Here is a 25374-nt window from a genome sequence, read left to right as displayed (position 1 = left end):
AGTGGTAAACCTAACGAGTGCCCTATTATTTTGTTAGGAGAATGAAGCCATACAACTCTTCTATTAGGAGGTTTACCACTTACTGTGAGTAAATTTACCCTGGTTTGTCTCTGAACTTCGTACTTGTAATACCTCCAGGCTCCCAAAAGCAGGAAACAATGAATGCAGCCTGTCTCCCAAACAAAAACAAACCCCCAAAAAATTTTAGGAATACTGAAGGGAGGGGTAAGCCACCTCTCGTACAAACAAAACATAAACAAACGCAATTTTCTGTGCCATCGCTAAATGCACCTTTAATCACAACAAAAGCTAGAAAAACTGATTAGGTACTCAAGATGGGGTCAAATGGGGTCAAATGTCAAGGTCACAAGGGGTCATGTATACCAAAAATGCAAAAACAAATAGTTTGTATGATACCCCAGCATGTTGAGGGAGTATGACCAACAATGAGACATTTAGACATCATATGCTTTACATGACATGATTAGGTAATCAAGGTCATTGGGATAAAGGTCAGTACAAGCCATACAAGGATATGGCAGGTGGAGACATCATATGGAACAAAACTTGTGTCACCTCAAAACGAATTTGAATATATTGTTTTGTTAGTTTGTGAGAAGATTCTTGAGATGGCTCACCGAGAGGTTGCTCTACAGTGCTACACACTCTGTTGTATGCACTGACAGAGACAGAGGCTGCCATGCAGTGATCACAACTGATCTACACTCAATTGCTCTTCCTTAGTGACCGCTGTTTTTGTCTCGGTAGACTGAAATTGAATTTCACAGTCTGAAACTGCATTTTGTGAACTGAATGTGAAAGTACAAAGAAGAACATTTTCAGTGAGGATAATTGATATATCAGAGCAAATTAGTTAAATTTCAAAATGTTATTAAGTTTCAAGTTGACTGAGATTCAGTTTCAATCTAATGAATTCAGTTTCAGCATATAGGCTATATTCAAATTCGGTTTCATATTGCTTAAATTCGGTAGGTAATTAAAATGCAAATACAACATACTGTATTAAAATTTGGTTTGAGGTAGCCTAACACAACCTTTACTCTATAACATCCCATATAACATTAACTCTATAACATTAACACTTTGTTTTAAATCTGCTTTAATTGAAATTATGTGGGAAACACAATATTTAGCATTTTGGCTTTGATTATGTGACTTACTGTAGCCTAAAAGAAACAAGCTGCATTCCCAGGCTTTGACAAGAGTTTATGTTTCCTAAGGATATACTGTTGAAAAAAAGATTATAAGTAATGATCTGTCTAAGTTGGCCCTAAGTCACTTCAAGCTAATCCTATGGTGTCAACAAATCCTTTGCCTATTGGATTTGTTAGGCTATGTTGGGTTACAACAGGTTGGCTATTTCAGTGAATTTGACTGATGGGTCATGCATGGCCAACAGGGTGATTAATGGAAGCCTAGTAGCCTAGTCCTGGCCTAGTCAGAGATGGTTTATAAAGCTAAACAATCTTTGGCCTAGTATCCTAATCAGATCTTCAGGCCTATAGTGGTGATGTTGGTGTTTAGTTGAGTTAGCCTACTTGATGCCAAGGAATGGCAATGCATTAATAAATGCACCAAAACACATGCCACTACTTCAATAGGCTATTTACCAGCCTTATTGCATTATTCACCCTGCATTTCAACACAGACAGACCAACAACTGAATTACTTGTCAATATAATGTCAATTTCTTATAAAAAGAACTACATTTCCTGTCATTGGGGTTATCTAAATAGGCGCTGGGATATGACGTATGGAGAATGTTGTCGTAGTAACTGAAGTTACCCGGCCCCGCCGCCGCCGCTACCGCTATCAGCACTGGAGAGGTAAAAGGGGTTGGGTTGTCGGTAACAGAAATCCAAGTCCATCGGTGGGCATTACAGAAAAGGACGACGAGATATTGAGGCGGAGAGCCCCAGTTACAGTGAAAGGATGCTGAATATGTGGAAAGTCAGGGAGCTAGTTGATAAAGCGTAAGTATGCTTTCTGTTTTCTTTTTACCGTTTGTTAGCAAGGCCCGTTAGTTGAAGGCTACTTATCCAGACAAGGGAAACACGTAGCCCGCACGTGACGTCACACTATGGGCTCAGCTGATGGTTAGCTTGCTAGCCGACAGAGGTTTCTATGACAGCCTTTAATATGTACAAAATAGCCACTGAAACGAAATGCCACACATAAGAAGCTTTCCTGATGCGTCTTTCTACCACGAGTTCTGGCTTTCAGTACAACACAACAGTTCTATATCCACTGAGTGTCAGGCTCCTTACCGTGAATGTTACCTGTCACTATTTCTATCCCCGAAGGATAAGAAGTGTTAGCCAACTAGCCTTTCGCCCGGGCTTAACATAGCGTTATTCACACTGATATTGTTTTGTGATGTGTATCATGATGCAATTAGTGCAGTGGTTGTAATACAATATATATCATATGACTGCGACAGTCCTGTTTGCCCTCAGAGTCGTAAGCTAGCCATCAACATGTTGAGGCCCTTGTTATTGTTAGCTGGCTAGCTAAGTCGGTAGCTAGGCAAAGCTTGCTGGCAAATAACCCCATCATAATTGCTTAACTCAAAGGCTAGGCAAGCTTCATGCACCGAAACCTAAACCATTACAGCTGCCAGAATGTGTCGAAATGGTCAGAAATTCCTTTGCAAATGATCCTCGTGCAGTTTGCTAACTAGCCATTAATGTTGGCTAGCTAGGTGGAAAACGACACATTTGTCGTGTGGCGACACATTTGGTCATTAAGTAAAGTCATTGTTATTCTCAATTGACGTTAGCTATAATTGGTATATTTCATATGCAAGCTAAGTCACGCGATCATACACACTCTGTTTTGTTTACAAGGATTATTGTAAGCTAGTCGATCCTTCTTCCAATGACTTGGACGCAGCATAGGCATTACGTTACCCTTAACGTTAACTAACCCTTAGTTCCCAAATGCAAACATGATGTATTCAATAACGTTAACCTTATTCTCTTATACATTTGTTATTAACGACCGTTCCGTCTGAAAATGCGTTAGTATTAAATGCCCTGGGTCTATCTGTGATGGTACTGAAGGATGAAAGTTCGGTTGAGCAATTGCTTTACCCTTCGATTTGATTTGGCCTGTTGTGATTTTAGGTAATACGTAAACCTAAATGAGTCAACTGGTATGCTGTCCTTTTGAGAACTTAACATGATATGGTGTGAGAGATTGGATAGTGTGATACAACTGAAAGCTTGTTCCAGTTGTTTGATCCCTGACATTAAGGCATGGATTGGCCGATTTGTTGTTGTGTGGCAAAGTTCCGGCGGTGACACAGGAATGGGTGTGGTAAGCAATCGAAACTCCAGACTTCATATGCATCAAAATGATGAAAAGTGGAGAAAAATGCATAAGCTGAATGGCTGAGTAGGTGTGATTGGGGCCTGCCTGATAAGGCAAGTTTCCCAAGCGTCTTTTCACCATTCCCTACTACAGTAAATGGGTCTCTGTGGTCACTCCCTCAGCATGACCCCACTGAGCTTAAACAAAGCTATGCTTGTTGAGGGAAAGGTTCAAAGGTTAAACCCTCTTGAGACCAGATGGAGAAAAGGGCTCTGTCCCAACCATTCTTGCACACACTCTTAAACACGCACACAATCATTGACTCTGTGTGTGTGAATTAGATACAGTTTGTTTTGTGAGTACAATATTGCTAGGTTGCGGATTAGACAGTGTCCGTCATCGACACATTTGCTTCTGACCCAATGAGTCAAGCCAACAAAAGTATGTCTGGACGTCCTGTACTCTTTTTGAACAGTTTTCTGCGCTTCACTGTCAACATGGTCATAATAAATGGTGGTGCAAGCAATAACAGTAACTTGAATCTTTGCATTAACATTTCTTGTTCCTCTGTGGTTTTCTTGTTGATAGAAATGGCCTTGCTGAGCCACAAGTTTTTGGCTATTCCATAACCTCGCTTGCTCTCGCTCTCCCTCTCTCTCTCTCTCTCGCACACGTGTACCACCATTCGGCCTGGACCGAGCCTGGAGTCAGCTGATGGTAATGGAAGCTGTGGCTGGTAGCACGCATGAGTGAGACTGAATGGCGGGAGCCATCAATACAGCTGGTCCTCACCAGCCTGTGAGGCTCACTCTCTTCTCTGCCACCCTACCTCTCTCCAAACACAGAACAGCACTGACCAGTACTGACCAGTACTGATTTTTTTTTTTTATTATTGCAGTCTGAGTCTCCTCAGGAACGTACAGTAGACACAAATAAACAAATGCTTAGTCATGCAGACTTTTCCATTTGTACTACTCTGTGCACTGGATTATCATTGACACACTGGCATATCAAGTGACATGGGTACAAGCCTCCCACTGACAGGGAAGCCATACCAGGTGCGTAACTGAAGCCTTCTGTTCGTGACGCGTAAAAAAAACATTTAAGAAGACTTTTTTTTTTTCAAACATGCACACCTCTAGCACGTCTAGTGTAGGTACTTCCATTGATTATTGTGCTAATTGTTGCAGCAGACGGAACACTTCAGTTACGCTCCTGATGTAGTTTCCCTGTTAGATGGAACAGTCCGGGGTTTGAAATTAGCATTGTTCTGAAGCACCTGAGTTGATAAAGAAGGGTGCACAGTAGCAAAGGGCATTGTCAGTTTCTATTCATTGGTCATCTAATGATAAGAAATTTGGGCTGAATCAACAGTGTCTTTGTTCTATTATCAGCATCGCTGACAAAAGGTAAAACATGTGAATGCCATGGAAACATAAGGCTCATAACATTCCCCTACACACACAGGTGTTATAGTTTCAAAAAGGCACAAATGTCCTCATTAATATTTTCCTCTTGTGGAAATGTTTGCAACTCTGGGGTCTACCCATAGATAGCTATCTTCGAAAGCATTCTTTTTAGGTATGTGCAGAACACATCTTTGTCTAGACACACATTTGACAGGCTGAACTATGACCAAGTGGGACCGTGTTACTGTAAATAGGCTTGGATTTAATTTGTAACCTTTAGGAGCTTTAGCAGTTTCACATCAGACTTTCGTGATTAGGCGTATATTGACAAACCTGACCATAATGCTTAACTTCAGGGAGGCCTATGCTGTGTTTTAGTGTATTTACGTCCGTGCTGCAATATAGAGAACTCTCTGCTGAATTAACAAACAAGAATGGATCAATGATATTTTGAATTTGACAGAATCTCCAGGTGATCTGTTTTTGACGTGTGTGTGTGTAGCATTTAGTTTGGAATTTTGATACAGTTTTGCTAGACTCACTTCAGAGATGCATATACCTTGTTTATTAGACATGTAGTTTGTTTTTGTAAATTGCCTCTGTGCAATTCTTCCAGTCCAGTCAATAACTTTTTACTGAAGGGCACACAACTGGAAGAAGCAGCCTACCTCAGGCCCAATTAAAGGGAGCAGGGTAATTGAGCGACAGCAGTCTGTGTGCAGTCAGGAGGACCGAGATGGATTTTCCCTCCGACTGTGTCCCCTGAGCCACCACTATCCTTTTTGGTCTTTGAAGACTCAAGCTCCTGGAACACGGTGCCACTTCTAACACAACACTGCAGCAGCTCAAGTGCGACGCGGCGTGAGCGTCAACCAGCGGCGTGCCAACCAGTGGAGCTCCCTAGTAGCTGGCGCAACACAGAGCGGCTGCTTTTACAATGCGCCACAACGTCTCGTTCTCCTTCCCCAGGGGGGGATTCCTTTCTCCCCAGCTAGCGTCCACAGCTACACACAAACTCTCGCTCGCTTTGTGGTGGCGAATGTCACATGCCTCTTTCCTCACGGCTTCTGAGGCCCTTGCCATAGCTTCCTATTGATACCTGTATCAGCGAAATACTTTTCATTGTCATTTCCATCTGAAAGTTGCTGCCCTAGACTCTTGCTTTAGGTACAATAAGGTTCTTTGCTTTCTTTTTTTTTGGAGAAGCCAATGCCCCTGAGATCTTTCAAGAAGGGCTCCTGAGTTTTCAAAAGGCCTGCATGGCATTGGTGAATGCTTAACTAGGCCCATCCTCATTCAGTATGGGATTGAGGCGAGCAGGAGTATTACTGGAAAGGGATAGAAGAAAAGGCAAGATAAGGGCTTATCGCACAAAAGGCAGAGGATAGTGTGTTTTTATGCCCCTCTTCCTCAGGAGCATATCGCACTTAACTCTGTCGCTCATCGATTATTCCAGTAGGATGCTTATACATATTCCTTATTTTTATACTTCGTCTCGTCTCATGTATGTTTGCTTTGGCATCACTGATGTGCTGCTGGCTGGTCTCTGTCTTTATAACCATCCATTCATTATTCATTGTGCTGCAGTTTCTTTGCCTGTAATGTTGGTCCTGCTTTGCGCTGTGCCGCTTGACCTCTTTCTCTGTGCTCTCTCTCTCTCTCGCTCTCTCTCTCTCTCTCTCTCTCTCTCTCTCTCTCTCTCTCTCTCTCTCTATCTCTATCTCTATCTCTGTGTCTCTTTTCCTTGCGGTCTCTCTTCTGTTTCTACTAATAAAATCTGTTGAAGCACTGCCACTGGTTTAGGTCTAGATACGGTCCTTCAGACTGACTGACTGACACACCAGAAGATATGGGGGTCCACTGTGGGAACTCCTTTTGGATGTTGTTTACGTCCTGCCACACACAGAGTTAGGCTAATTGCAAAATAATGAACGCTGTCAAGTCAGCAAGTGGGCGTATTGACAGCAGAGCTACCAATTAAGAAAGGACACCGCAGTGTCCAGTCAACTGAAACCAAGGTGTGAAAAATTAAGTGGTACAGCAGTGCATGACTTGTCTTGTGTCCCTAGGACTCCAAGCAGTAATGTCCTCTTAAGAATGGTTTTTTTGTACCATTTAGACCTATTTGAGTTTTCTGGATACCTTCTGGATAATTTCGCCTTAGTCTAAAGGCACTTGCAAATATGGTAACTTGCTCGAAATCTAGAGTAGAGCTGTTTTTGAAGTGTTTTTCAGTCGCCTGATGTCTGTCTATTGTTGGTGATAGAATTCCATTGGAATCAATGTATAAAGTTAAACTAGCATGCTTTGCACGCTGTAGTAGACAGTAGACAAAAGCGTATTTTTATGCCTCACTTCTATTTTTAGATTATATGTGAAACACATGTCATGCGGCCCGGTGAACTATTTAAATATGGCAATAGTCTGTAAAAGAGTGAGGCTTGAAACGTAACCTCTGGTGATACTTCAGATAACCAGGTAAAAGGGGAGCTAGTGTGTGGGTATTCCTTGTGAGTAGCGAGTAGGACATTATTGGCTGTTCAACTTGATTTTTGAACTGATACAATCCAGACTGGCTGCTACATTTGCAGTGGTTGCTTACTCGGCAAAACAACCAAAACCAAAATCACATGCTAAGAGTAGTCCAAGTCTGGCCAAACATTTGCCTGCTTTTTCGTTGTTTTCGCTCACACCTCGCACAATAATTCTGAAATGTCTCTGTCTGAGCATTTTACGGCGATGTCTTGAGTCACTCAAGCATACTGTTCCACCATCTGCCTCCATATTGGGGCAGGAAGGAACCTTAGACCCGTTGGGCTAGCAAGGGTTGGAGCTGGAGCGCTTTTTATCAGCTGAGGTGGTGACCATCTGTGTGGTGAACAGAGCCCAGGTTGTCAGGATCCTCCTTCAGGGTCGTTACGACCTTGGATAATCTGGAGCCGATTGCAGATGAGTTCGGCCTGGAATGACCACTTGAAATAACTGTTACAGGCCATAGGGTAGTTGTCAGTTCAGCAATGCTCGCCTAAATTTTATGCTTGAGTTTGTGTTTGAGTTTGTGATTGTGTTGACATTAACCCCACATTAACATTTCGGTCTTGCTGTCAGAAATCTGGAACCTAAAGTAGTTTTGTCATTCTGTGATTGTCCTCTGGGTTGTTCGAGCGCCTCAAGAAATACCCTGTTGAGGGTCCGTCCGCATGAAGTAGATTAATGTCCTCATTCATTGGCAGTGTCGTCAGCCGTGCCAAAGGTTAGCGGTGGTTTGTGTGTGCGTGAGCACTATGAGCAAACACAAGAGTGTGAAAGAGTAAAGAACAGCAAATATGCTCCGAAGATAGGCAGGCAATGCTAGCTCTGCTTTTTTTTTTTTTTAAGAAAAAGAAAAAAAAACACATGTTCTTCTCGACAGCTGAAGCAGAACTGAAGTAAAATTGGCCATGTAATGATCGTGTAGTTGGATCCAGACCCCAAGTAAACTAAGCAGGCACCCTTTGCAAAACAATAATTGCAGTTCTGCGGCAAGCAACTACAGTTATAAAGCAGGTTTTTGAAGTACAATGCAGCACAATGCAATTTCATGTCCAGCATTTTGCAGTTAAGATTAGTACAGTATAGTTGCAATACTCATTGTTCATGTCCAATATACTGCATTCTGCATGTACTGCATGTTTTGTTGATTGGCAAACTGCAGTTGGGCTATTTGTTTTGTAAGGGTTGCCTCAGACCCTGCCTTTTCAGCCTAATGCCTGATCCCTGCCCCAGCAGAGTCTACGTTCTAACTGTCCTTTTCCATGACCTTTTAGAAATTAGATTCACTCATTCAGTGGGCTTATAACAGCCAATTGGCCATCTTGACGAACAGGAAATCCCAACTCCGAAGAAGACCCACCGCCTTCAGTGCAGGTGTTGCTGTGGAGTGAGTGAAGTTGTTAGCAGCAGAAGGCCCATACAGAACTGGGCTGGCCAACACCCCTTTGCTGACCTTACCCCTCCACCCCAACACATTCCTGTATCTATCATTTAACATCAGCTCTCCCCAGGCCCATCTTCAGTAATGACTTCCAGAAGTTCCAAGATCGCTTTTCTGCTCATGACATCTCTGTCTTTCTCTCTTCCTCTCCCACCCAGCCACACAGTGGGATTTACTAGCAGTGAAAGTACAGGGTGTGATTGCTGGTCTTGCTCTAAATGATATTAGCGATGATTGCCGTAAGTGCTCCCAGCTGTGGGAGGAAAAGGTTTGCTAGAGCATCACTGAATGTCTTCATCTATTTGAGGGTTTGATGGAAGGACATTTTTGCAGACTGTCTGATATGTTGGTTGTCTAGTTTTACAGGTGGTCTTCCAAGACCAATCATTGCTGGCTACTGGGGTTAGCGCAGACTAATTGCAATTTAAGCTATTGATCTTCTCAAACCAGTCAATAGGTCTGAGTTGATAGCTGCCTGTTCTCAGTGCATCAGTCTCATTAGACTAGAGGCACCACCACACAATACATTTGGGGTATTTGACAGCCCGTGAGGTAATGCCTGTGTGTCTGTGTGTCTGTGTGTTTGTGTGTGTGTGTCTGCTGAGTGTTGAAGAAGTGTGGTTAATTGTGTGGCTCAGAGTGCTGGCTCAGGCACGGGCAGTCGCAAGAGGGGGGCTGTGAATGTCGCAATGTGATCGGAATCCCAAGCTTTCTGGGGTACATTCCAGAAGCACTCTCTCTGAACACCCAGCGAGGCCTTTTCTCTCACAGTTGCCCTGATTTACGACAACATGCTCGGCGAAGAATTGTGTTCTGGTTAAGATGGAAACCATTGGCCTCAGACCTGCCACACCCCTCGTTGTTTTTCGCCCAATGTTACCCAATGTTTGAAATCGTTGTCTTTTTTTTTTTCTTTCTTTCTTTTTCTTTTTCGTTTTAGGTAAGAACATTCATCATCTTTGTCAGCTTCACTCATCAGAAGGGCTTAAGTTTCTCAACTTGCCACAGTAATCTGATGAGGCCTAAATTGAGAATGGCTCAAGTGGTATGTTTCCCAAGTTTATAAAAACAAAATCGGTAAAATAACACCATTCATCGTCTGAGCTGTTATTTGCCGCCATGGCCTGAGTGGCATTTGTTTCTTTTGCTTTCTTCCTCTGCATTTTTTTTTTAAATGTATGTAGTTTTCATTCAAGCCAAAAGGTTATTTCAATGGCCCAAGTGTCTAGGTTTATGTGCGTTTCGTTTAATATGTTAAAGCTGCTCCCCAACTCTTTCCATCTTTTTTTTCAACTATCTGTCTATTTAATGGTTGTCATTTTCGTCTCTCCGTTTGCGTTTCCTTCCACAACCTCCCTCAAGTCTTTCCAGCTGTTTCCTGCCATTTGCCGTTTGACGGACAGCTTGGAGTAGCCGAACGAAATCCACCCCTAGACAGGAAGTGATTGGATCTCCTCGTGATTGCTCTGGCGATAGATTCCACACAGTGCAGTGCAGAGCACAGCACAGCAAAGCTGCACACACTTAAGGCTTTGGCAGTCACGTCCAGGCGATGGGGTGTTCAGCCTGCCCCGTAAGCCGTGGTAAACACGATTGGAGAAGGGTGCCAGCTATTATCCAGTTTGGGCAGGGCTCAGTACATCTCTCACCGCAGCCATGCATCAGGGCCAAATAAAGAGATCAGAATTTACCCGCTGAATGATAGGCTAAGTCATGTGTCGTTCCTTTTCCTCTAAGCTTGACCGTAAGTTCTGCCACGTTTTATTTACGGCCGCCTTCCTCTTTCCTTCCCTCTCCAGCACCAACGTGGTGATGAACTACTCGGAGATCGAGTCGAAGGTTCGCGAAGCCACTAATGACGATCCCTGGGGGCCATCCGGACAGCTCATGGGAGAGATTGCCAAGTGAGTGTTCCGGAGCTGAAGCGTTCTCTTGCAGGCCGAAGAGAGGGACGCTGGAGTCTCAGTCCATCCCGTGCCACAAAAACACCAAACTTATTATATCTAAAATCTGCTCTGGAAAATGATGTGTTAATATTGTAGTCAGTGGTTATAATCATGCATCATCATCATCATCAAAGTAATGATCAGTCTTTCTAGAATACAGTACTGGGCGTATTGAGGAATTAGTCTGATGCAAGATGCACTGGCAATTTCCTGAGCTTTATTATTCTTACTTCACAAAGGGGTTTTAAGTATCCTGTATTCCAAAGGTCATGTAGAAGTTAAACAACTCCAGGGTGCTTGTAGTGTTTTTTTTTCATGTACTTTTGAGTGATTTCATAGTGCGGCGGGCCAAATGTATGACGTCTAGTAATCCCCCCTCCCCCCCCTCTCTCTTGTCTTCAGAGCCACGTTTATGTACGAACAGTTCCCTGAGGTTATGAATATGCTCTGGACCAGAATGCTGAAAGACAACAAGAAAAACTGGAGAAGAGTTTACAAGGTAGACATTGCAAAATGTGGTTCAGTTCAGTTATGTGTATGGGAATGCACGGTTTGAGTAGGCTGCATTTTCAGGCATGTATTTTCAGTTACATATATGAATTTGACTTTGTGCATGTATATTTGAACATTTAAACTTTTGTTGTATCAGCACTGTGTCATACTAAACACCAACAGACCGAGAAGAACTGGGCCTGTTCCCCATTGAGCCGTTGAGCATGTACCTCATGCTGGTTTTGCAGTTACTCAAGCATCACCCATCTGTATTTGTTTAAGAAAAAAAAAAAGGAAAAAAAAGAAACACTGGCAGGTTGTGAAAGGTGTTGTGAAAGGTTTGTGATGACCGTCTGCTCTTCGTCCTCTCCTCTTCCTCTTCCTCAGGCCTTACTTCTACTAGCATACCTCATCAGGAACGGCTCTGAGAGAGTGGTCACCAGCGCCAGAGAGCACATATACGACCTCCGCTCCATGGAAAACTACCACTTTGTCGGTGAGTGTGTGCAGGGAGATTCCTTCCTGCTCGAAAAGGTTCACCCGCTGCTGTGGCTGCGTTTATAGTGAGTGACATTAAAAATGCATACACGGGATCCACCACATCATCTCCTCTGTTGTCAAAATAGTGGCCCTGATTTTTAGAACCAGTGAATGCAACAGTGCATATGTTTTGTTTTGCGAGGAACGTCACTGAGCTGCGCGCGGAAGCCACTTTATCTCCGCGACTGCCTATTGCACTCCGTTTTCACTCTCCACCACCATTGGATTCTGCCTTTCAGACTTACAACGGATGGATTTTCCAGATGATTTCCAGTAGACTCAAGGGTCTTTGCATCCCCTGCTGAAAAGCTGGGCAGTTTTTCAAACATTAATTCTGTTGACACATTGTAGTGTTTGCGATGGCGGCTGGTTTTTATGAATAATGCAGCTTTACTGTCGGTGCTTGTTTTTATTGCGTAATAATAACAACAGTATGTTTCATAGAGGGTTGTTGGTGGGAGAACACGCGGCAGTTAAGTTTGGCTGTGTTTATATAGTGGCTGCAGAGCATGTATGTATGTTTACATGTGCATTCATCATACGTCTGGTACTTTGTAAACGTCTCATCCAATGCGGTGCTCGTCGAAGCATACGAGGACTGTGTTTTAAACATGCATAAACACAGACCTGTGGGATGGTTAATACAGGGAACATATTTATGTCGTAGCGAGAGGAACCAATCTTGTGCTATGTGATATGGGCACAAACAGTCAAGTCAAGAGAATGTGGGGAACCCTAAATATGTGCGCTCCAGGCCAACACCCCCCCCCCCCCCCCCCCCCCAGCAGGACATTGTTTATGTATGCATAGTTCTAAAGAGTCAGTGCTGAGTGACATTTTAGCACCAGTGCAGTGCATGTGGGTTTATGTTTATTTCTCCGGGATAATCGATGCCATTGTGCGGCGCAATGCTTACGGAGTCCACATGAACAGCTGGTGCCACTGCAGACGGTTGGCAGCACTGAGCATGCTGAACCTCTGTGCAGGTTACTCAGACACAACAGGGATTTCCGTGCGCTCATATGCACGGAATATGATTCAATAAAAGAAATCTCTATTGCAGAAATCTCTTAACTACTGCAGTTACTGTATATGCCTAGACAGGTTTCAAGTCTCACAGCCCATACCAAAGGATATGGGGCTGTCCTTAGGGGATATTTTCCCATTTGAACAATATTGAAAGATTGCTAAAATATGTCATGATTTTTTAAAGCCACAATTCACTTACGACAGAGGATATATGCCAGTGTCTGGCAGGCTCTAAGCTTATTTGGGCCACCACTCACCACTGCAAAGATCATAATTCACTCTCTAAGCATGCAACGTTTTACTCAGATATTTTTATATTATTTGTTTATCAACGAATTTATCATGCCTCCACAGACGAGAATGGGAAGGACCAGGGCATCAACGTGCGGCAGAAGGTGAAGGAGATGGTGGACTTTGTGCAGGACGACGACCGGCTGCGGGAGGAGAGGAAGAAGGCCAAGAAGAACAAGGACAAGTACATCGGCGTCTCCTCCGACAGCATGGGCAGCGGCTTCAAGTGTGAGTGGGCGCTACAGGGGGAGGGAGGGGAGGGGGAACAGTAGGTGACAGTGGCAGATGTGGCTCTTTCTGTCAGTGTTTGGGCAGGGGCTTGTGTGCAAGGAGACTGTTTCAACCATCTGCTTGTGTAGGCTTGATGGAATTAGCACGGCTCATCCAATGGTTTTCTCTGTGTGTACTGTAGGTGTGGATGTTCAGCATTTTTTGTAGGCAGGCCAGGATTTTCTGTGATTTGAATGATTAAGTCGACTAATAATGTTGACTTAATTTTGGGGTCAGAGTTGAACCTCCAATATACCCCCCTCCCCTTGACTAAACAAAAAGATGTTATTGAGTTTATTGGCAACTTACTCAGGTACTCTCTTCTCAACTGTGATGCCACAGATGAATGCACTCTGAACCAGCCTTCTGTGAATGACAATACGAGTATTAATTGAACAATGACACCTTCCCTACGGCTTTCTGTAATCCTCTATCTAAGGCTCATTAGGGGATTTGCTAGCAAGCACAGTCATCTCAGAAGAATTCTTTCTTCTCGCTTTGGAGATAGTCCCCCGTTCCCTCAAGCCCTCGCTCACATATGACTTCTCCTTTGATTAGCTTTATTTTCTTACTAAGGGCAATAACTTTTGCTTTACTAAATCACCAGGATTTTTTTTTTACAGTCATGTTTTTACCACACAAAAGCACCGTTGTTATTTTTTTTTCTTCATCTCTCTGTTGTTCTCTTCAGATCCAGGAGATAGTGTATCTAATCATACAGACTCTCAGGCTCCCAGCCATGTCATTAGCATTGCTAGCAGTCGGTGAAGGCTTTTGATTTTTTTTCCCCTCTTCCCTCAGTTGAAATGGACTCTCTGATGTGACATCTTTGATTCAGGACTCTGATATCTCTCTTCATTAGGCAGAGTAGTGGGGCTGTTTGTCAATTAGTGATGTGGCACTTTAAAAATTATGTTTGGTGATGCAACATCAAAAGGACGGCGGGGTGCACACTGTATGTGTCTGATTGAGAAGTTGTCAGTGGTGCTCAGTATGAATTCAGATTTGAGTGAGAGTAGCCCTTCTTCCACACGCTTTTCAGAGCAGGCAGCTGAAATACGTATAGATTAGTGGGGGGTATTACTTCAGTTGGTTGAATTTATTATCTTTTAAAGTAAGTTCCTGAGGTAATATAAAATGTTAGGTCTGCAGGACAAAGTAAAATACGGATATTGTATTAATGCATGCTTCGAACTACTGCTGCAAAGGAGCTAAAATGAAGCTCGGAAAAACGTTTGGCCGGTAGTTTTTAAGCCACAGACTTTTTAGATATCACAGCACGCACGTCTCATGGTTGATGGCAGAGTCATTGTGAAAGCAAAAATTTTTGCATAACCTTTGCTTCAAGTTATTGCTGAGCCTTGGTCTACACTTGAGTATAATTAAAGCAATGTACTGCTCCAGTGATATGAATAAGTCTTTTACCCCTCATAATATTGCTACCAGTCACCTGATATCAAACATATCAAGTCTATTGCCTCTCCCCTTGTGAATATGGAATAGTTTTATTATCTAGTAATTAGGACTGCAACCATTTCCAAATGTTGTAATTTATCCAATTGATAATCACCGATTATCACTATTGCTATAAATGTTTTTGTAATTGATTATTTGGATTGAGTATTTTTTTTTTTTAGACAAAAAAAGGAATTGGAGAATGACTAATGTATTAATTCAGAAAATGTTTGACAGATTGATTCATTATGAAAATAATCGTTACTTGCAGCCTTACTAGTAATTCCATATGTCTGCCAATCAAAATTCGATTTTCTTTTCATTGGCACAACTTGGTGAAGGCTTTGGAGGACTGTGTTCAGACTGAAGCTTCACGGAGAATAAAACGCGATTGGAAAATATTTGTTTTTATCCCCACGGATGGCAGGAGGAAGCGCTCGGATTTTGTGACTCATTGTGTGTATGAAGATGTTGACCCATCATTGATTTGGATAAAGCACACATGTTCTGTTTAAGGAAATTAGGTCTGTCTGCATTATCACTGTACGTTTTGACATGCAAGTTCATAATGTCTTTTTTTTTTTCTGAGGCAAAAAATTATGACGGAAAAACACTAATACATGCATGTACTGTATGCGTGCAACTGCAAATGGAAACACGGATACATGTGTACACATCGAATACATATGTATACAAGTGTGGATACAAGTGTGGTCCCTCTGACTGCTCCCACGCAGCCTCACGAGTATGTCAGTGATGTGTGCAACAGAGAGCCCATAGTGATGAGTGTGTCTCTCTGTCTTCTGTGTCCAGCGGGAGAGCGGAGTTTAGACGGAGACTCCAAGGGGAAATGGGAGGAGGACTGGGACAAGAGTAAAGGGGGCTTCCCCTTCAGCGAGAAGCTGGGCGAGATCAGCGACAAGATCGGCAGCACCATCGACGACACCATCAACAAGTTCCGCAAGAAAGACCGTGATGACTCACCTGATAGAATCAGGTACATGTTTATTGTGTGTGTGTGTGTGTGTGTGTGTGTGTGTGTGTGTGTGTGTGTGTGGGTTTGTTCCAATTATCAAGCCTCTTTTTGCAGCCACACAAGGAAATCACACGTTACACAGCACCTGCATGTAAAGCTTTGAAATGTCACATCAAATAGTAAAATGTTTTTACTGGTTGTAAAAATGTTATATCTGTGTAGTCTCACTGTAGGCTTTTTTTTTATTATTATCATTAATATAAATTTTGTGCAACTTTTAGAATCTAAACAGGTTTTAAAAAGACAATTATTGCCTATTGGCATGTCCTGCCCCTTCTGTCATTATGATCATTAAGTCTAAATCATCAACAGAAAAGCGTGTGATTGTGCAATCACAGGAAATAATGGGCATCATATTTCAAGGCAAAAGAAGGTCTATTTTTGTGGTTGATAGTCCCAGATGTTTTAAGATGGATGGATACAGTCATTAGTGGAATTGGACCGCATCATGCACCTTGTTACTCCCTTGAGAGTCGGTTCAAAAAATCAAAAACATTCCTGTGGATTTGTGTCCATAGACTTCCATAGTCCCTGTTCACTCCAACTGGCCAAATTCTGCAATCTCTAGCAGATAGTTATGAAGTTGGTTGATCATGGATCAGGCTTAAAAGCCAAGTAACATTCTCACCCCAACTTTAGTTTACAACCGAAATTCTGTTAAACTGAAGCTTTGTCTTTTCCCAGTGACAACGAGGAAGACCGAGTATCGCAAAATGGCCCACCCTCCAAGTCCGAGTTCAAGGATGAAGAGGACGGCATCACAAACAAGGGCAATACAGTCACCGAGGCAACAGACGCCACGACAGCTGCCACCACTTCTGCGCGCAAACGTGGCGGCATTCCCTCTAAAACCGTGGACCTGGGGGCTGCCGCTCACTACACCGGCGACAAGAGCAGTCCAGACGCAGACAACGCAAAGGTAACCCATCAGCACTCACACCACATCCTACTGCTAGGAGTATCGTTTTTTGCTTCAAGTGCACACATGTTTAGAAGAATGAGAGATGTAATGGAAATAATGCATTCCATGTGTTTGTACTAGTATGTGTCAAAACTAGATTGAAACATACACATACATATATCGGTATGCACTATGGGTTTCATCAACTAGTTAACTATTTGAATCACTAGATGGTGTTGTAGGCAGCAGTCAACTAGTCATGCACAAAAAGGCTAAAGGTTAAACAGGCTAGATACTCCTATGTGCTGAAGTACCTCACCACAACTGAGACCTGTTCCACAGTGACATGTCTGCTATGGACAACAGTCAACAGCTAGAGCTAGCAATTATATAACCAGCTCCAGCTCCATACAGTACAGTGCATTTGCCATGCACATCTGTGCCAACATTTTTAACTCACAATCAAAAAAATATAGAGAGGTAATAGTAATAGAAAGAGTAAGGATCCGTAGTCGTGAATTGGCTGACATACACACTCTTGTCGATATTGAGCTGTGGAACGTGCATATTTGGCCAGGAGTGCCTGGGGAGGGGCGTGTTGCCAGTGTGTGCTGTAGAAGCTAAGCCTGTGCTGCCACCTTATGGCTACGCACTGACAAGCTCCAGTTCAGCCAAACCTCTGCCGGCATACTGGGTATGATTGTTGTATGGCTTTAATGCTTCGTGGATTTTTGTTGGTTTTGTTTTGTTTACCTTTATGTGCCAGTGTTTTTTTTTCCCCTCACAATTCAGTTGAAAGTCTTTCCTGTTATTAATTTGGCATTTGTCTTTTTCTCAGACATCCATCAGTCAATCAAGCAGTGGCCTTGCAGACCTGTTAATGGTGGACCCAGTGCAGACACCTCCCAGTGGTAGGTACCCTTATGGCAACATCCTGCCTTTAAGCTCTATGGTACTGTATGCTTATTTTGTGAACACTATAACCAACAGTTTTTTTGTTGTTGTTTTTGTTTGTACCAAAAATATAATTTCTTGACCCTTTCTGCCACTGTGGGGATGGAGGATGAATAGACTAAGATCAGTATAAATGGTGGAATACACAATTTGACGTCTTTATAAACTTGATTAGTTAAGTAAATGGAACATATATAGAAAAGCAGTACGACAGTTGCGTTGGTAAAGGATATGTCCACTGCTGTGGTTCCCTGCAGCGCTTGGTCGCTGGCCTCGTGCCCACGGCCGGACCACTGTGCCAAGGGGTATCTTACCAACCTCGCTCTGACTCATGCCATATCGCTTAATCATGCATTACTGGCTATTTGTGGAACGCCTCTCTGGGCGTCGTGATTTATCACCAGTCATCTGATGTGTCATCACTTGATGATCTACACACGCTGTGGGCAAACACTTACATGCCTCTCTGGGATGCTATGGCTAGTTAGCATCATAAGACACCTACTGTATGTGTGAACACTTACATGCCTCTCTTGGATGCTATGGCTAGTTAGCATCATAAGACACCTACTGTATGTGTGTGAAAGGGAGAGAGTGAATGCAAGATTTTAGACAGATTGTAGAACTTTGGGTGCTTCAGACAGATTGCAAATGTTTGAGCTGAGTGTAGTCTAATTCTGTGTTCAAGCAAATAATATATGGCCAAGATCTTGCAGTAAAATTCTTGTCTTTAGTTTATGTGGGGAACATCGTATTGTTCACTTAAAACCTCTGGTCATGCGTGATGTTGGAAATTCCGACCTAAAACATATTTTCCTGCAGATTGAAAGGAACTTAGATGGGAACAGTGACTGCTGCTTTTTCTACTGCATGTTGCCTCGAGCGTAATTTTTAAGTAAAAATGCATGTAGATGAGGATGATTACTTCTGCTCTTGACTCTCGGAATCTGATTTCTTTTTTCTGTCGCTAGTGGTGGCCTACACTGTAGGTCTTTGAGTGAAGGTAGTTGTGTGAGGAGGAAGGGAGACTGTTGGCTGCATGAGTCGGTCACACACACACACACACACACACACACACACACACACACGAGCTGTGAGGTGAACACAGTGCACAGAGTGGAGGTGCAGAACCCACGGGGCCACACGGCACACATGGTGTTGTTTCCTCCCCATCCTGCCACTGTCTTCACCCATCAGCCTCACACTCTGCCTTTTAGAAGTGTGTGTGTGTGTGTGTGTGTGTGAGTGACTGTGTGTGTGTGTGTGTCGAGAGCAGAAGCAGACAGACAACAGACAGCATGTTTGTGAGGAAAAGCGTGCGCCGATGAGATATGACAGAAGGTGATGCAGTGTGTACGAAAGCAAGAGGGATTTGTGTGTGTGTGTGCATGTGTGTGTGTGTGTGGGAGAGAGCGTGAGGGAGAGTAGACACAGGCTAATCTCTGCTGTCTGATCTGCTGGTTCCTCTCGGCAGGTGGAGGTTCAGATCTAATCGCGGGCTTTGCTGATTTCTCCTCCCCAGCCGCCTCCGCCAGCCTCCCTCCCAAAGCTGGTAAGTCCGCAGCTCTGCTGGGGGAAATTAGATTAGAGCTAGCGTGTTCTCACTCACTACACACAAACAAACAAACAAACAACAGATTTCCATACCTCCACTTCATCACCCAACATTTCCCATCAGAGAGACATTATCAGAGTGTGTTTTTAACGTGTGAAAAGATGGGAAAACAAGGTGAAGACTAAAGGATATTGGCATGTCCAGCAGCCTTATAGGGAGCCATTTGCCTTTGGTCGAGAAGCACAAGGTGTGTGTGTGTGTGTGTGTGTGTGTGTGTGTGTGTGTGTGTGTGTGTGTGTGTGTGTGTGTGTGTGTGTGTGTGTGTGTGTGTGTGTGTGTGTGTGTGTGTGTGTGTGTGTGTGTGTGTGTGTGTGTGTGTGTGTGTGTGTGTGTGTGTGTGTGTGTGTGTGTGTGTGTGTGTGTGTGTGTGTGTGTGTGTGTGTGTGTGTGTGTGTGTGTGTGTGTGTGTGTGTGTGTGTGTGTGTGTGTGTGTGTGTGTGTGTGTGTGTGTGTGTGTCAGCAACAACAGCAGCAGCAGCCCATGTGTAGGGTACACCAGGGCACGTTGCGTGCTGGAAGGACGCTGAAATATTGATTAGGGTCGGACTCGTCCAGATGGAGGCGCGGGCCTCTGAGGCAGATGCGGATGGACACCTGTCCTCCCTCATCCGTCAGCGCGAGGGCCTCACGCTCCGTGCCTCTCCTCACCCCGTTCCCCACCTCCCCCGGCCCCGGCCCGGCCTCCCGCGCCCTTCACCTCCTCCTCCACTCCTCCTCATCCTCCTCGGAGGTCGCTCCCCGATGGCCAGTTTACCTTTATGCACGCCGACCACAACGCACATCACCTGCAGCAGGGTCAACTAATGCCGCTGCACTGTGAAAGCAGAGTGTGCTATGATGATATGCTGCATGTATAATTGTGTGTGTGTGTGTGGGTGGTGTTTGTTGGTGTGTGTGTGTTTTTGGGGGGAGATGGACCTGGATGTCAACATTAGTGCTGTGTGATGTCAGATCCTATCAGATGTGGGCTGTGCATGTGGTCACCTCCCTCAGGGCGGATGGCTTGACCCCACTCCCCCATCAAAAGGGAGAAGACACACTCATGCATACACATGCGTACACCTACATCTCGCTCAACACCAACCTGGAAAAAGAAATGCTCTCTGGAGGGGAAAAAAAATCACCACAACCACCAAGTACAATGTCCACCTCCTGAACATAGCAATGTCTCGGGCAGCAGAACCTGGCTACACATTTCTGTTCAGTTGTGATTTATTATTTTTAGGTGTGAATTTAGGATGCAAAACATATTTTCTGTAAGAATTTAAAAAAATAGGTTGTACTAGAAAAAACGTTTTTATTTAATATTTTGATGGTTACGTAATCCATATTCTTCAGAATGCAGTCCAAGATTCTAATTTGAACTCAACAACCAACCAATCAATCAAATGGCAAACCTCCCTTTTGCGGTCCTGTTTATAGTTCCATCTAAGCAACTAAGTTGGTCCCTCATTTACAGAGACAGGGCAGTGCACAAACACTGTTTATTTTGGCACATAGTGATAGCATGGACAGTGTTTCACTAAATGTGACAAAGGGTGCGTTGGATTAAAAATGTATAACTTACTGCTCCTTTTAATACTTGATGTCTGATTTAGCATGGTGATGGCATGGAGATCTCAAGCCATTGGCTATCACATTGGTGCTTCACGCAAGATGTCTCCTTAAACATGTAACGTGTTAAATGTGTAAGATAGGAAATGGTCACTCCGTGACTGAGATTGTTTGTGTCCCTGCACAGCCCCCAGTGGTAACGGAGAGTTTGGTGAGTGGAATGCCTTCCCCACCACCAGCCCGCCAGCCTCCGCCGGCGCCGCGTCGGCCGTGCCCCCGGCGGTGACGGACCTCTTCGGCGACGTCCAGGCCGCCCCGACCCAAGCGCCCGCGTCCTCTGCACAGCCCCCCTCGGCCGACCTCTTCGACCTGATGGGGCCCAACCACGCCACCCTCAGCGCCTCGCAGAGCCTGAGCTTCAACATGTGTGCCAACCAGGGCATGCCCATGTCACGGTCTCAGGTGCGGTCTCTTGACGGCTGTGGACAGTCACGCCTTTTCTCATGTCTCGTCCTTAACTCCTGACTCCGCTTGAGCATGGAGTTCAACTGGAGCAATACAATACTGCCATGGTTGCCATCAAGTGGTCAGGTTTTGGATGTATTATAAAGGGAGAGTTTTTGAACAGTAATGACCAGCCGTGTAATGGTGCAGACCTTCTGTGCTGCCATGAATGCCATAGATAAGCCTAAGCAAATAAGCTAAGCCTAGCTTAATCGCCCTAAGCTCAGGTCTATGCTTCATAACCCTAATAGCTGCCCTTACCCTGGGTCTATATCTTGATAAAGAACATTTTGCGCTGTTGTCTTATTTTTGGCCTTATGGCCTTCTTGTTTTGTCCTTTTGCTCATATGTAATAGAATGTCTGTAGCCTGGTCATGAAAACACCAAGAATGTCTACTTGATTTAGAATGCATATCTCACAGGGACGATTGACTCTGACTTTATTTCGCTTTGATGTTTTTCCCACACACAGACATTGGGGGGTCCTATGCAGAGCTTAGGGGGACACATGATGGCACAGCAGATGGGTATGCAGAAACCGGGGCCGAAGGGCGCCCTCCCCGCCACGTGGTCCGACCCCAGCGTCAACATCAGCCTGGACTTCCTGTCGGCCGGTATGCAGCCGCCCAAGCCCTCCCAGCCCACGCTCAACACCATTGGTGGGTGGCTTGTGGCGCTATTTACTTCTTTAGAAAGGAATTTCTTAGATCATACACACACCTTTCCATAGACTCTCAGTCACTTAGAATGAATGTGTCTCCTGGCTAATTTATGAAGGAGTTCTGTTTTTTTGAGCAGCTAAAAAAAACCCATCAGGATCATTATTTTGTGGCATGTTATCATTTTGCGTGTCTTTGGACACAGTAATGATAATAATAATGTTGTTGTTTTGTTTTTGTTTTCTTCAGGACCGGTTACAGGTATCCAACCTCCCCTTAACATGATGGCTCAGAATTTTGCCGGCATGAACCTTAACTCTCCGCCAGCAGCTGCTCCAGGTGCCCCCAGACCACCCCTGGGCCCCATGATGGCGTCGGGCGGGCAAATGGGCATGGCGGTACCCCCCCCAGCCATGGCAACGGGTACGATGGGTGTCGGAGGTATGGGAGTCGGGGGTGTGCCCGTCAATCAGGGAATGCTTGGCATGAACATGGGCATGACGGCCCCTGCTGGGGTGGTCCTGCCTGGAGGTGCTGTTGGCATGCCAGTGATGGGCATGGGCCAGGGAATGACCCCTGGCATGGTGCCACCCAAACAAGATGCCTTCGCAAACTTTGGCAACTTTGGTAAATGAACATGAGGAGGAGAAGGAGGAGAGGAAGGAAGACTTTGAGACTATGAGGAGAGCTGAAAGCACCACCTGGGGGGGGGGGGGGAATTGAGCTGCCTATCTCACATGGACAAACTGAAAAAAAAACAAACAAACAAAAAAAAATTAAACAAGCAAGCAACTGACATCAGTCCTCTGCTCTCTGGGGTCTTTCCTGGGTTGGAAGAGAATGAGGTTGCGGTTTCAGAGCAGCTTTTTTAGGGGGCGGGAGGGTCAAGGGAGTGAGGAATGGAAAGCGTATACATAGCATACTTCAAAGAAAGTATCTTTTGGAGTTTCGGTACGTCTACCAATACTGTTTCAAGAAAACAACACGATCAAATGAGTCCTGTTTTCCCATCTTTTTCTACTTTAGTGTTTCTGCTTCTTTTAGAGTCTAATGAAGGAAAAAAAAAGAAAATTCCAGAAATTACCTCACATTATCCATACTTCATGCTGTGACTCGGAAGAATGAAAGCGTTTGTCTTTGTAAATATTCTTTTTTTGTGTGTGTGCAAAGAAATAAATTATTGCATTATTAAGACCTCTTGGACAGTATGGATGTGGGTAAGAAGGCTTGATGGACAAAGAGCTACCATAGGTCCTTAATTTCTTTATTTTTTTTTTAAATTGTTTTATGTTTCAGTCATACTGTTACAAAATTACATTCTACTTCCTTCACTTGATCCCATTTTGTTACAAGATGGCCACCGTTCCAAAAGGAAAACATGAGCAGTTCACTCGTAATGCTGTCATTCCTCAATGGACTCTCTCCCTCACAGCTCCAGTCACAGACAGGCTTGACATGTGATCCGAACTGTTTCACAGTATAGTTAGTGACTGCCAGCCTGTCTCAACAACAGAGTGCCTGACAGCAAGCTAGTTGCCTTCTTATATCTGTGGGCCACATTTCAGAGCAAGCCAGTATTCAACCCTAGAACATGTGTAATGATGAGAACTGTTTTTTCAGTATATCAAGATGTTACTGTATTTCATGGTATGATGTGTGGTTTTTTTTTTCTATCATTATTACTATTAATATATTGGTTAAATTTATTTCAAGAATTTTAGTTTTTTTGTTTCTTTGGTTTGTTTCATTATTGGTAATGAAGGACATGGTTGACTGAAGAAGAAATCATGATTGAAGTGAAGTGTTTGCCACAGCCCTTCATAGTTACAAGTCTGAGATGACGAGAGTCTGGATTTGAACGCACAAGGTCAAACTTATGGTATGATAACCCAGTTAGACTTTCATGTCTGTAACCAGGCTGTTTCAATATGGTAGCATTTAAGGCTGCTCAGTGCATCACAGAGAGCTGTTCCAATTGTACTGTCAGTAAAGAACGTCCAACAGATTCTGCCTCTGACTTACAATGATACAATGTTACACTGATGATACAATAAATAGAAGTGCTGTAGCAGTTGAACTTGTGAGAGAGTTGCAGCTATGGTGGTTGTTCTGTCGCTCTGAGGTTTGAGCCAAAGGCTAGTTCAGTACATGTATGAAGCTGTTCAGATTTGCATTGCTGATTATTTGCATGTTTCTTATTTTTATTTCTTTTTTTTAATTCCCAAAAGCTGCTGAACATGTGACAGTCACACACTCAAGCAAAACACATACCTAGATCTCCTCCCATCACATTCTGAGGCATTATGTTTAAAATGACCAAATCTTTATTTTGTTACTCTTGAGATTTATTCCATGAGGATTAGTTTTCCTATTTTAATACTTAACATTATAAAACTTTATTATATTCATATACATTGTTTTAGGGACGGGAGATAAAAAAAAAAAAACATTAGTTTTATGAGCTAAGAAGCAGAAAGACAGAGGAACCTCTTTCATAAAATAGATTTGTTTTCTTTGATTTGTTCTCAATACATTTTATGTATGACATTAAATAGTTCATTGAAACGTCCAAAGGCCTCTTTGTTTTCCATTGAGTGTAACATACAGGATTCCCGCAGGGTCTTAAAAAAAGTCTTGAAGGCATTGAATTTATGAATTTGGAAAGAGTACCTTAAAAAGGCTGCTTTAGAGTCACTCTGCTTTATTTAGAGTCTCATGCCAAGTGGTCCAAGTGTGGTTACTAGACCTAAGCACATCAATTCTATGAAAGGGAAGGATCAACCATTAGCCAGCTAGCTGTTAATCTGCCTGAAGCAGGTTTTATCACTGATTATCCCATGATTATTTCTGAAAACTTAGGCCAAAGTGGATATGTGGGAAAACTCAGGTTCTCTTTCATCAAGGTAAAACGGCATGTTTGCGTGATGTTGTCCCCTCGTTTGTTTGAAATCTTGGTTTTGAATGGAATTGGAATCGGGTGTAAGATACTGCATAACTTTCCAAAAAAAAAAAAAGACCAGAAGATATAAGCTATTTCGTTGCTCTGTTTGGTTTGGTATTGGTTGAAACACTCCCCATAATTACGTCCCAATGGAGCAATAGCAGACTCACATTCTTACTAGAATTGTGAGTATGACAACATCAGGCTAGTACATATACACTCTGGGCATCATTTTGTGAGAGCCAATATGCGTATGGTTATCATGTTATTGACCAATTTGCATACGAAAACGGGTCTGTGAACAAATATTCTTCTTGTGTTTATGCAGTGTTGTAACTGATCTTCCCCTCCATAAATAGGAGAAAAATAGTATACAGTAATAGTAAATATCCAAAATGTTTGTCACAGAAAGTTAAAAAGCTATTTTGCATATTTTGACCAATCAGCACAAATGAACGGTATGAATCGTCCC

The 25374-nt window shown here is 43.5% G+C and overlaps 1 protein-coding gene across 1 annotated transcript; it reads left to right on the top strand.

Annotated features, from left to right (window-relative positions):
• Nucleotides 1–1825: 1825 nt before the first annotated feature.
• Nucleotides 1826–24527, top strand: clint1b (clathrin interactor 1b). The gene is made up of 12 exons (XM_062536948.1): nt 1826–1994; nt 10515–10619; nt 11064–11160; nt 11541–11649; nt 13077–13241; nt 15552–15735; nt 16459–16693; nt 17514–17586; nt 19104–19181; nt 20986–21260; nt 21775–21916; nt 22211–24527. Exons 1-12 carry the CDS (start codon nt 1954–1956, stop codon nt 22594–22596), a joined length of 1890 nt encoding a protein of 629 aa, XP_062392932.1. The 5' UTR covers nt 1826–1953; the 3' UTR covers nt 22597–24527.
• The last annotated feature ends 847 nt before the right edge of the window (nt 24528–25374 follow it).

The sequence above is a fragment of the Sardina pilchardus genome, chromosome 5 (assembly GCF_963854185.1).
Source record: "Sardina pilchardus chromosome 5, fSarPil1.1, whole genome shotgun sequence".
NCBI classification, from domain to species: domain Eukaryota; kingdom Metazoa; phylum Chordata; class Actinopteri; order Clupeiformes; family Clupeidae; genus Sardina; species Sardina pilchardus.
The sequence above is the reverse complement of the archived record's forward strand: the minus strand, read 5'-3'. Positions and strand labels throughout refer to the sequence as shown.